The 12,908-nt window shown below is 38.3% G+C and overlaps 1 protein-coding gene across 2 annotated transcripts in view; it reads right to left on the bottom strand.

Moving 5' to 3' along the window:
- Positions 1 to 374: 374 nt before the first annotated feature.
- Positions 375 to 12,908, bottom strand: part of LOC119696155 (atrial natriuretic peptide receptor 2-like) — a 39,269-nt gene continuing 26,735 nt past the window's right edge. For both annotated transcript variants that reach the window (XM_038125817.1, XM_038125818.1), the window contains 8 exons: positions 12,191 to 12,304; positions 11,248 to 11,341; positions 10,353 to 10,440; positions 9,488 to 9,627; positions 6,235 to 6,387; positions 5,494 to 5,592; positions 3,152 to 3,243; positions 375 to 2,609 (listed from right to left, as the gene is read on the bottom strand). In XM_038125817.1, the coding sequence (XP_037981745.1) occupies positions 2,460 to 2,609; positions 3,152 to 3,243; positions 5,494 to 5,592; positions 6,235 to 6,387; positions 9,488 to 9,627; positions 10,353 to 10,440; positions 11,248 to 11,341; positions 12,191 to 12,304 (930 nt within the window). In that variant the 3' untranslated portion in view covers positions 375 to 2,459. The remainder of the gene's footprint in view (positions 2,610 to 3,151; positions 3,244 to 5,493; positions 5,593 to 6,234; positions 6,388 to 9,487; positions 9,628 to 10,352; positions 10,441 to 11,247; positions 11,342 to 12,190; positions 12,305 to 12,908) is intronic.

Here is a 12,908-nt window from a genome sequence, read left to right as displayed (position 1 = left end):
TGATTGAGGACACTTCTGTTTGTGTCTTTAATGTTCAGTACTGTACTTCTATCTTTCAAAGTCAGTCGTATCATCACAGACATCAAACAAACTGACATTGATAAGGACTATTGCTTGAAGTTGTAGGAAAGATATGACAGATTCAACAGTCTGTAGAAAATAATTCTCACTCTGGAGATGCTCTGTTGAAAGAGAGGATCAGGAAGTAACAATAAAACTGAGGTAGGGTGACCCAGGCACTCTTCAGGCTGTTGTCTTCAGCAGAACTTGAATACTACCCAAAGACTTGTCAGGGGTTAAAGTTGTCAAGCCAGCAAGCTTGCCATTGGTCATTCATCACTTATTTCCATTTAGAAGATTTTAAACTCATAAGACACTTTAAAAAAAATCTTTTATTTCTATAGACAACATTAAAATAAAGCAGAAGGAGTTAAAACTGAAATACTATGGACAAAGCATACGCTTTCACATCCACATTTGATAAGGATATGCACTTTTTTAATAAAAATGTAAACAAATGCAAACTCATTAAGATAATAATGTAAAATATTTAATACATCATATATCACTGTAATAGAACAGAGGGTTTCACAATTTCTAGATAGCATTTGGATAAAGGAAATGGTTGTAGTAGAATATATCTCTGGGCTACTGATAACTGAAAGGTTTATTCTGCTAAGATTACAAAACCAGTAATTGTACTATACCTTCTAATATGAAATTTTAAAAAAGAGAAAGGAATTTTTAAGCTTAGGAAAGATGTGAAACTAATTAAAATTTTTTATTTAAAAAAATTTGGCTGGACTTCATGTTGGGATCTCCTGTAGCAAAGTCAGCTATGTCTATGTCCCTCACTTCAATTCACAGACTTCTGAGACTTATTTTCACTCAGAAAGATATACATCTTTTCTGTATAGTTCAAAAAAACCTCCCATAATTTGGAAGTATTTAACTTTCTACCTTTGTTAGGCATTCCTGAAAAGTCTGTCATTACCTCTGCATTTACTTCTCACAGAAGCTGAAGAAAGACTGTAGTGTGACACTCCTATCACTACCACACAGGACATACTTGGAATTAAAAGTTGTAGCTAAGCTATGTAGCTATGGTAACTACATAGAAACATGAACAAGTAGTTAGCTGCTTGGTTAAACTCAACAAATTTAAACCAGAAATATTGCAACTACATGCATGTCTTTGTACTTGTACCTAGGATCAGAGACAGACTGGAGAGTAAGGGAGAAGAATAAGCAGGATTAAGTGGCGCGATGTCACTCAAAGTCCTTCCTTTTCATCTCCTCCAAATTAGCTTTATCCAGTGTAGTTGACAGTATGGTGGAAATGCTTTGACTCTTGATATCCCTTGTCTCTTAGTTTCACTTATTCTGTTAGATTGTTTGTTAACCAGTTGAACTGGAACAGACTAAACTCTTCAAAATAGATTAGCCCCGAAAGGTAAGTCTTTAAAGAAACCAACACCAGCAATGCTCACAGAATCATGCTCATCTAGAAATTACTCCACTTGTAGTGATGGTTCTCTCTTTACAGGAAATGCTGGCTCAGGAATGACCTTTCCTAAACTGTGTCCTAAATTACAGAGTGACTCAGAGGGCTGCCTGATTTCACTGACAGACAGCTATCCAGCAATAGTAAGTTCACCACCACTTTAGTCAAAGCAAAAACATCAGCTAATGTTAAGAGCTGTTTTTCAGAGAAATCCCAGAGCAGCCAAAGACAAGAGCAGTTGTAGTGAACTTTACCCTGTTTACCAACAGCATACAACGTCTTACATTTCTCTACCAAGATTTTCTGCAACAAGATGGCAGGTTTCACTAGGAATTGCCTGTTTGGAAACACACCAGACTTTCTTCTTAATTCTTCTTTCTATGCCCCAAACAATGGAGATTAAATGGAAACAGGAGTACAAATTCTTGTTTCAATTAGTATCAAGTATAATTTCTCTGCTCTTGTTTTCATCCTTCTCTTTTGATGGATCTTACTTCCTCACACAATACACACCTCATTTTTCCCTTTCACAGCACAAAACCAACCATGCACACAGGGTTTACGATGCCACTAAACAGCAACACTATACTGTCTCCTTTCCTGTGGGAGCACCTAACAGGCTGGAATGTCCAACCAGCTGATTTTGAGGTCATGGTGGCTGTTGGCTGAGCATTTCCTATCAAAACCACATCAAGAAGTAACACTGGGAGCTACTTTCTGCTCTGGTAGCTGGTGGGCCATTTCTGTGTATTATTCCTTAAGATGAGTTTTTGCTTTTTTTGTATCTTCAGTGCCACTGCTGGGAAAAACACCTGTAAATAAAGCCTGAGCTAATACATTCACAAGGCCAAAGCGGTGTATTATCTCTTTTCTAATTTTCTAATTCAGCAGGATGACCTAACAGACTGAAAGCAGAAGAGATACTGGAGTTAATGAGTAACTAGGAAGCAGGACTTCAGAGAGGAACACTGGGAAGGACACCTGGTATTGGACTATATGAAACTCTGTTGGCATCTTGAGGAGTCACAGAAGCGCTGGTCACTGCCTTCTGGGTGACAGAAGCTTTTTTACCTTCAAGCCAGTATGTGACCATGTCTCCTTTCCCCTAAGAAAGAATATTAGTCCCGAGGTTATAAACTATCTGTCATTTATAAAATCATTTTCTTACTACAACTCAAAACAAGTCCCAAAAAGAGAAATATGTGCCTGTCAGCCACTTTACATAGAGGAAAAATGAGGCATAAAACCTTTGCTTAAAAGATAATAGCAGTAGTATCAATTAAAAAATTTTTTTGAAGTCCCATCCAAAACTGGGTCCACAAGTATGTTAATTCTCTTGTGGAACTCACATGATGATTTGTGATGTCTCTGAAGAATCTTTTTTTTTGATTTCAAGCAGTCGTGACAGTGAATGTGCCATGCAGGACTTCCAAGCTTGACTAAGGCCTACGTCTCTGACTTACCAGGTTTGTCCGGGCTTAAAATCTGAACATGCTCTCTTCAGGTACAGGAATTAGTTTAACCAAAGCACTGTGAGATATAGAGGACCAGAAAATATAAGGGACTGCATGGGTTAAAATTCAAGGACTCCAGAGTACTTTCACACTCTCCTGTCTGAAAAGCTGAGTATAAATGTTGCATACACACCTTGACTTGTAAATTCCCACGGCATAATAACACATACTCTCCAATCTGCTCCAACAGCTGGTATGCACTTGAACTACACTGTATTTTAAGAGCTGGAAAGAAAGATAAGTATCATATTAGCAAACAATTTATACATCTAAGTTAGAACCATCTCCCAAAGTAAGTAAAGAAATTCAAGACTCATTAACGAACTCTCCCTTGTTTGTTTTTTTTTTTCAAGTCTTTCCTTCCATTCCTTGTTATTTGTTATTCAAAAGGTTTGCACACAAGCTCCAGTATCCTGGCCTGTTTGTAAGAGCATCTCAGGAATAAATATGGGGCTGTCAACAAACAATACTCTTCACATTCTGTATCTAATAATATTTTTGTACTCTTCACAGTTGTCTGTCTGTGCTACTGATGAGCATCCTCTTCATCTGGTGAAGAAAACCATACACAGTTTGACCTCCTGCTCAATAAAGAGCCAGAGCTTTCTAAGCACATTTAGTTTTCAGCAAAGTCTAAACACTAAAGAAACAGCCACTGTTGCTCCGACTCCAAACCTGTAATTTAAGATAGTTGGAAGAGATGATATTAACATAAGAGCACAATTTTTCTAACATTGTGATTTTTCCTTAGTTGAAATTTTATCTTCATGTAAACCATGTAAACTTGTCTTGTCACTTGTCTTGCCTTTTGCAAATGATGGAGGAAGGACTAAGAAGGACAGATAAAAGAAATTCTACTTTTTCTGGAAAGCAAAATTTGGCTGAAATTTAAAAAAAAAATTTTAAAAGGTTTTTTTTTCACCTGTAACATTCTGTGACACAGAGCCAATCATAATTCTTTTTTGTTTAAAAAACATCCTAGGTGATAGTAGGACTAGCTGAGATTGTCTAACTGATTTCTTTTATATTAGAAAATTACAATTCTATAATGTCCACTTTTATTTGTTTAAATGTTTTTTAGAGTCTCAGAACACTTTCTGTAGATCAGGAAATCTATGTTTCAGATAGATACATATCTCAGAACTATTATTTGAAGATACATTATATTTCAACTTCTCATGTTGCTTGAGGACAAGACACTAGCACTCAAATTCCAGGTGAAAGCATTTTTAGTGCACATTGCTAGTAATTAAACTATTTTAAAGCAATCATCTTAGGGTTAAAACTTGGTAATGTAATTTGAGGTCCTCAGACGTATGTAGCCAGAAAAAGAAGGAGAGAAAAGAAATGCTTGAAAGAAAAATGCTCTGTCTTTATTTCTAAGTCTATAGTGCTGATACACCATCTGAGAAAGAGACTGGCATACAGAACAAAAGATAACCTATGAACAATGGAAGCAGATTTTGAAGGTATTAGTTTTAAAGGAGTTCAGATAAGATGACACAAGGAACATGAAAGGAGTTATCTGGGAGACTGACAAAAAGAAAATGAAGTTCTATGTGTTCCATCCAGGTTAGCATTTGCTTTGGAAAAATAAAAATTGTGAGAAGCAATGAATGCTAGTGATTCTCAAATCCTTTCAAAACTTTCAAATCCACCATTTAGGACCATTCCCAGCCTTTCTGCCTTGTCATTAGTGTATCATGATAGATGTTGAAAGTATCAGTTTTTACCATGAAATTAAACTTGAAGAATCTTGTGTGTGCCTAGTTCATTTACAATGCATTACAATGTGAGCCATAAAACTACTCAGCTTCGTTTCATGAATGTAAGGAAACAAGCCATGAAGGTTCTGTGACATTGAATCACTAAAATATTTCAGAATCTGAGTTTCAAATGTTCATATTGGCTAAAGACAAAGTTTTCTAAGTAAACTTGTAGCTCTGTTATCTCTTAGGAAGAAGCAGTGAGAATACCGCCACAAAATTTCTGATTAAACTCTTTTCTTTAGGGCACATACATAATCTTCTATACTGGTAGAACACAGACACAGCTCCCATGATATCCTACTGTTTCTTGTGTTCTCCGTTAGAAAAAGTTATCAGCAGCAAAAGAGGAGTAATGAAAATATTCTTACCATAAATCCAGCTGGGTGCCAGGAACAAACAGAAACAGTGAACATAACCACTTGCCACTCATTTTGTTTTATTCCAACCTTTTTTTACTGTAGAGAACTTCAAAGCCACAAAAATCCCTTCCCAAGCCTTGAGAAATAAGGGGATTTGATCGCAAAAACAGTTGTAGAGAATATCACTCAAATATTTTGTCCCTAGGCAGACTGGACCCAGAAATCAAGAACCTCTTTACAAGATTCAGAATCATTTGAATAGGTCAGGACTCAAAACTCAGCCTAACATTTTTTAAGAACTAATTCAGGGATGATTAAAACCCCATCTGAAGTTTGTTCCTTATTACCTTCACTGGTAGATTCCATCCTGGAAGCTGTGTTCACAGTATCTCCAAATAAGCAGTACCGTGGCATTTTAGTTCCAACAACTCCAGCTACAACTGCCCCTGTTAAGAAATGGAAAGCAAGACATTTTGTGTTCATAAATCACATAATCAGTCATACAGCCTTGTGGTTGCTTCCTGCACTGTCTTAAATCTAATTTGTTAGCCAGATAAAGACTAAGTGTCAGTATTGTCTTTACATGGGTTACAAATCTGTCTTACAAGTGATTTAAAACATAGAAGATATGATTTCTTGGTAAGACAATGTACATCGATTAGTTGGCAGATGCTGGGCTGCATAGAACATGTCCAACTCCGGCTGCCTATCAAGAAGGAATTGCAATCATATTCAGTTTTAATCAGGGAGCTAGGAGTCTGAAAGTGAAGGCTAGATCAGATTGTCAAGAAACAGCTGTTTTGAGAAGAGAACAGCTGATAAAGACAAGTAACAGACACAGAATGGCAGTTCTAACTCACATCAGCAAAGGCACGGGGGCTATGGAATGTTTCCAATGTTATATTCAAAACTGAGATACCAAAATCCCAATACCAATGCATCCAATAAATTATTCTGTTAGGATGACCTCTATGTTGTGTTCCACTGCATATCAAAAAATTAACTTTATTTTTAATGGAGAGGAAATGGCCACTACAGATGCATTTGTAAGGCCAGAGGAAGACTCTTTTGCAGCTTTCTCAACATACCTGAATGTATTCCTGCTCTTATCTTTAGTAGGGTATTAGGTTTGTGTGGGATCTTAAAAGTCCTGCAGACATCCAGAAGGTCTAAAGCCATGCTTGCGATCTCACCAGCATGAAGGATCCCATTCTCCTTGGGTACTCCCGACACCACCATATCTTAACACAACAATGCAACTGTGTTAACCTTTGGCATTACACATAGATTTACTACAGTATGCTGATTGCAATGAAAAAAAAATAAAAAAAGGAAGAAGCCTTATTCCTTCATACCCCAAGGCACAGTTGTGCCTGCTGAGCAAAGAAAACCAGAAATGAATCCTAGGGCAATGGCTCGTGTGTGGAATTACCTTAGATATGAAAAATGTTGTATTTCCATCTTTTTTCTACATGAGATTTATTGCCTCCAATCCTTTTTTTCTTCATCCTTCCCTCCACTGAGAAGGGTTAAAGTGGGACACACAGTGCAAATGTGGCTGTTCAGTGCATGTTCTGTCATTGGGCAGATATTATAGAAAAAAGGCAATGACTCCAACTAGGCATTCTTGTATGCTTCCTGCACTATGCTTTAAAAACTGATGATGGGATCTTGGGGTCCTAGAGTGCTGAGCTGGACAACCATGACTGTGAGAATGATAAACTCCCACTAAACCCTGAACTTATGTGGGATTTGCTGCTCTAGTTTGAGCCCCGTAAATCTATGGCACATGATGGGATTCATCCCATAGTACTCAAAGAACTGGTGAAGTCATTCTAGCAGAGCTAGGGCTCGGCAAGAAGTCATCTCCTAATTGTTTTATTTGGTCTTCCCAGTCGTAAGAAGCTTTCCAAATCTCCTTCAGCTATTCTTCCTTGTCCTTGGAGAGTCTCTATGTTGATGCCCCAGGTGCCAGACCCCATCATCGTCTGCAGCTCAAGGAACTTACAGGCATCTCCTATTGTCTCCACCTTATAGACATCATAGTTATCTATGATTTCATCAAAAGTGGTATAAAGCTTGTTCAAGAGAAGTCATTGTAAGAGTTCTGAAAATGCTTTTTGAATGGTCATAGAAATCTGGAGAGGTCCCAGTCTACAGGAAGCTGGCAAAGCTTTCAAGAATGGCAGAGGAATTTCTTCTGCCAATTCTTTCAAGAATTGCAACAATGGCAAGAGGGATGACCCTGCAAATTACAGGCCTGTCACTTTCACTTCAGTGCCCAGCAAAATTTTGGAGAAAATATTTCTGGGAGTTAATGAAAAATACCTGAAGGACAACACAGTCATTGGTCACAGCTAGAATGGCTTCATGAGCAAAAAGCCCTGATTGTCACATTTGATTTTCTTTTATGACAGGATAACCCACCCAGGTGATCAAGGGAATGATCAGTTATCTTGATGTTATCTTTTTGGATTTCAGTAAAGCTTTTTATACAGCTTCTCCCAGGATCCTTCTGGACAAACTGTCTGGCACGCAGCTGGATAAACACATTATGTGATCGGTGAGCAACTTGTTCAGGGGTCAGACACAAAGGGGGTGCCTGAACGGGGTGATGCCAGACTGGTGACCTGTCACTGGGGGCTTCCACAGGGCTCCATGCTCAGCCCTGTGCTCTTCAACAGCTTCATAAATGGCTTGGATACAGGACTGGAAGTGTTACTGAGTCTGCTGATGCTACTAAATTGCCTCACAAGCAGAAAGGCCCTGCTAAGAGACCTTGAGAAATCAGAGGACTGGGCAATCTCCAACTTCATGTTTAAGAAGGAAAAGTATTAGATTCTGCTCCTGGGTTGGGGCAACCCTGGACGTACAGACTGGAAAGCAGAAATGAGTGCAGGAAAGGGACCTGGGATCCTGGTTGAAGTTGAACATGAGTCAGCAGTGCCCTGGCAGCCAGGAGGGCCAAGAGTGTCCTGGGGGGCATCAGGCACAGCATCGCCATCAGGGCAAGGGAGGGGATTGTCCTGCTCTGCTCTGCACTGGGGAAGCCTTGCCTCGAGTGCTGGGGGAAGTTTTGGATGCCACAATCTAAGAAATATGCATATATTGAGCTGCTAGAGACTGTCCAAAGGAGGGCCACAAGGAAGGTGAAGGACCTTGAGGGGAAGCCACGAGAGGAGTAGCTGAGGTCACTTGGTCTGTTCAGCATAGAGAAGAGACTGAGGGCAGACCTCACTGTAGTTTCAACTTCCTTGTGAAAGGAAGAGGAGGGGCAGGCACTGATCTCTTCTCAGTGGTGACAGTGACAGAACCTGAGGGAATGCCCTGAAGTTGTGTCAGGGTTGTGTTTAGGTTGGATATCAGGAAAAGACTCTTCACCCAGAGGGTGGCTGGGCACTGGAAGAGGTTCCCCAGCAAACTGGTCAGAGCACCAAGCCTGACACAGCTCAAGAAGCATTTGGACAACGTTCTCAGGCACATGGTATGACTCTTGAGGATGGTCCTGTGCAGGGCCAGGAGTTGGACCCTATGATCTTTGTGGATCCCTTCCAACCAGGATATTCTATGATTCTTTGATCCTGTTACTGTGTAGGGCAAGAAACTTTTAGGAATCTATGGGGTGCATTTGATCAGGAATTTTATGCTCAAGAATTGTGTTGAACTGTGTTCAACAGTTTCACAGAGAAAAAAGAATGGGCTTTTTTGTTCCCCATCTCTTATAGGAATTCTGTCTGTCTCATCCAAAAGCCCTGTTAGATTTTCCTTTACAGAACTCAATTTTAATCATAGTCTATCCCCAGCAGATTGCCATGGTAGCAAATTTAAAGCCATTTTCCTACAAAAGAAAAGATGCATAAAAGAAGAGGCAGTCAAGCCCCTACAAGGTATTAGGAGAAAGAAGATTGTTACAGTCTTACCAAAAAAGACAGATAATAAAGCTTAGGGTATGGCATGTATGATCTCATGTAGAAGATAATTTTTTTTAGTTGTGTTCCCGTGATACAGAAGTTGCCAACTGGGATTAACCTGCTGTCAAAACTTAAATTCAGACCTCACTAGTAATAGGAAACAAATAAAGAGCAGCGGGACTTTACTCCATTAATTTGTCCCATTCACAACACTTTTTAATGACACAAATGATTAAATGTATGCAGGAAAATGTTCCTACAGTTTGCTAGGGCTCAGCAAGAACTCATCTCCTAATTGTTTTATTTGGTCTTCCCAGTCGTAAGAAGCTTTCCAAATCTCCTTCAGCTGTTCTTCCTTGTCCTTGGAGTGTCTCTATGTTGATGCCCCAGGTGCCAGACCCCATCATCGTCCGCAGCTCAAGGAACTTACAGGCATCTCCTATTGTCTCCACCTTATAGACATCATAGTTATCTATGATTTCATCAAAAGTGGTATAAAGCTTGTTCAAGAGATCTACCACTTGGTATGGCGTGCTGCTGCTGGACAGCTCAGTGAAGCCAACGATGTCACTGTTAAAACACAACAGAAAGAGCCATAATCATCCACTCTCCTAATCATTGCTGATTAGTAATCTTAAACACACAGTAAAAATTTCTCAATGCAATTACATCAACATTCTCTTTTCAATAATTCTTTTGCTAAGATTCTTATTGGATAGTTTTGTCTTCATTTATTTAAATTTCCAAAAGACTCTTTCCATTTAAAAGGACACACTGACCTAAGTCTTTTTGCTTAGCAATGCAATAAAGCATTTTTACAGGTAGACTTTAATCTGTAATAGACTGAGCAGCCTTCCATTTTGGGTTGTGTATAAATTAAAAAAAAAAGGGAACTTGATATTTGTTCTTTTATGAAAAGTGAAGGCATGCCATTTGTATGTTGCTTCCTGCATGTATAAAATATTAAAACTGTTAATCCATGTGGACTTTAAGGATTGACAAATTTTCTTTACACAGGCTAAGTGGTGGATTCTTTACTTAGACCTATTTTATGAAACATATATTCATGTATGTGTAACACATGTAAAGTGATGTGCTGCTGTTTGTTACAGCTCCAGAGTAATGTCATTTTTTACTTAAGTAATTGAAAGACACTATTTTGTAGAACCGCCTATTACAATAGGTGGCAGTTTAAATATAAATTCTGTACTCAGTTAGGAGCTTCACCTCCACTAGAAGCCTAGGAGTTTCTTCTGTAGGAGACAGTTTTAGTCCTACCTTTCATTTTTACTTACCTGAAGAAGATGGTGGCACTTGAGTAACTTTGAGCTTGTGCCTGTTTTCCCTGCCTGAGATCATCTGCTACTTGTTTTGGCAACATACCTGGTGTGGAAAGTAGAGCACTGTAATATTTTTACATGGATAATAGAACATATTAAACATAACATGCTGGTTTAAATGCACAGAAAATGTTCATAAATGCAAAATGTTATGAAGATGAAAACACACTTTGGCATCAAAATCTGCTCTGCTGTAGTGTGAGAATTCACAATAAATCTCACTGATAACACATCCAGATTCTTCACATGGCCCATAACTTTTAGGCCAAACAAACCAGTATCTATACATTTTAAGAAAGAGTAAGGTTAGATTCTAATGGTGTGATCTGGGATTTTACTAATTCTCTCTTTGTGAACTCTTTGCTAGTGCTTTTTACCTATGTTAGGTTTGTTTACTATCTCTTCCCAGTTTTGTTCTTTTCTAACTGTATTTGTTCCCCCTATCTTGGACTTTCACATCCCTTTGTTTTTTGTTTTCTTATATACTATTCCCATCTCTTTATGCCTTTTTTTCTTACAGAATCCCGGAACATACCCTGCCATCAAAAGCAACCACCTACCATTCCACAACATTTATAACTATGCAAAAGGCCTGCCACACTGATGCAAAGTCAGAGCACTATGGATTTTGGGCCATAGCTCTCAGATGAGTGTACTGATTTCTAGGGGGGAAATATAGAAAGTAGCTAAAGATTTTTCCACCTTTGCAAGAAAAAAGTATATTCATTCTTTGCTAGCTAAATGTTACCAATTAAATAATCACCTATCAAAGGGTTCTTGTTTGTAGTTAGAAAGCTGAAATAAAATTATTATTGAGAAGGATATCCAGTATTTTTTCTTTATAACTTACTATACAACAGACGATCAGTTTTCTGTTTTTCATGCATTAAATCCTGGGTTCTTTCAGAAACCAGTATTTCCAGGTGTTTGTTATATTTCTCCATCTAAATAACAGAGAATTTTGTAAAATTTTTCAGAAATTCATCCTTTTACTGAAACAGATGCCTAGCTGGATAGGATTTAAGTATTTGAATGATTCTGCTTTGAAAACATTCAGAGATAAAAAAGGGCACAGGCCTAAGACACCTAACACTTTTTTACAAAATACAAAGATCAGGTTTTCCTCAAGTAAATTTATGAATATGGACTTGAGGTTGTTGTTTACACACAAGACAGCAGAAGGCAATTTCAGGCTTTTCAAATTTCATGCAAACTTGAGGGGCCAAATCCAATGCAGACAGCAACCTACAGACAAAATCTTAACAAAACAAAAGGTATCTCAAACTTTTATCAAAAGCTCACAATGCTTTCAAAATTTATCTTGCTATGTTAGTCTGTGCTTTCCTTTTTCCATCCCTCCTCTGTGTGAGGCAATAGTCTAGAGGCAGGGATCTTCTTTCTCTGCTGATGGGCTTGAGATACTCTGCTCAAAATGATTTATAAACATGCTATTTGTAGCATGCAAGGATTCTATATCCATGGTACTGTAAGAGCACTGGGCCACAGGAAAAGGGGAATATAGTTTGCAAACAACATTTGACAGACAAAAAAAATGTTCAGCCCCAGAGAAGTTGAGAAAGTTAAAAAACTGAATGAGAAGGAAAGCTGGGTTCCAAGCAGAGCTGCAGCTACAGTCACCCCAACAGAACTGAACAAATAACTGTGGATTTTTTTTCCAAACAAGGGGTATAAGATTAAAAAAAAAAAAAAAAAACAAAAACCAAACCCTGAAGGATAGAGGTGAAAGTCATTGAAAGTGAGCAGATTGGATTGGATTAAAAAGCTAAATTTACCAGAGTCATCATCATGTCAACAGGGCTAACAGGATTCATCTTGTACAACATTTTCTTGACTTGTTCAAATGTAGGCCTTTGGGATGGATTATTTTTTCTGCACCTTTCAATTAACTGCAGAAGGGAAAGAGGGTGAGAAAAGCAAACAGCCTTTTATTATTCCAACCACAAGCAGTATTTTAAGTTAATACTTCTGTTTTCTTGGTGCCAGCTGCCTTTGTGAAGCTCTATCTGCAGATAGTGAAGTGTCATAGCTATATTGAAGCCTCTGGAGTTCTACAGGCTTTTGCTGAATGAAGGATATTAGTTCCTGAAAATGCTGCTGTGGAAAATCCTGAGTAAGATATACACGTTCCTTCTGCTGAACACTGCTTAAGCTCTTGTGCTTTAACAGAGTGTTAGGCTGTTGGAGTCACATACTGTTTTCAGAGGACTTGTCTGTACATAAATTTCACAGAAGATTAAGAGCTGAAGTACTCCTTAAGAATGTTAACTTCTGATTAAAAAACAGGGCTGCTAAGGAAAAGTTTTTTTACATTTATGTTGCAACAAACCAGCAAAGGTGAAATACATTACATTTAAACTGATATGAGGATGACTCCATCTTGTTCTGATTTAATTAAACTAGGAGGGGGTGTACTTCATTGAGGCTACTGAAGAGAAAGTCTTGTTGCATAAGAAACAAACCAAACTCATAATTTCCCTGAGACAGACTTCA

Source organism: Motacilla alba, chromosome Z, assembly GCF_015832195.1.
Source record: "Motacilla alba alba isolate MOTALB_02 chromosome Z, Motacilla_alba_V1.0_pri, whole genome shotgun sequence".
Taxonomy (NCBI): Eukaryota; Metazoa; Chordata; class Aves; order Passeriformes; family Motacillidae; genus Motacilla; species Motacilla alba.
Note: the sequence above shows the minus strand (reverse complement) of the source record. Positions and strands in the feature narration are given on the sequence as shown.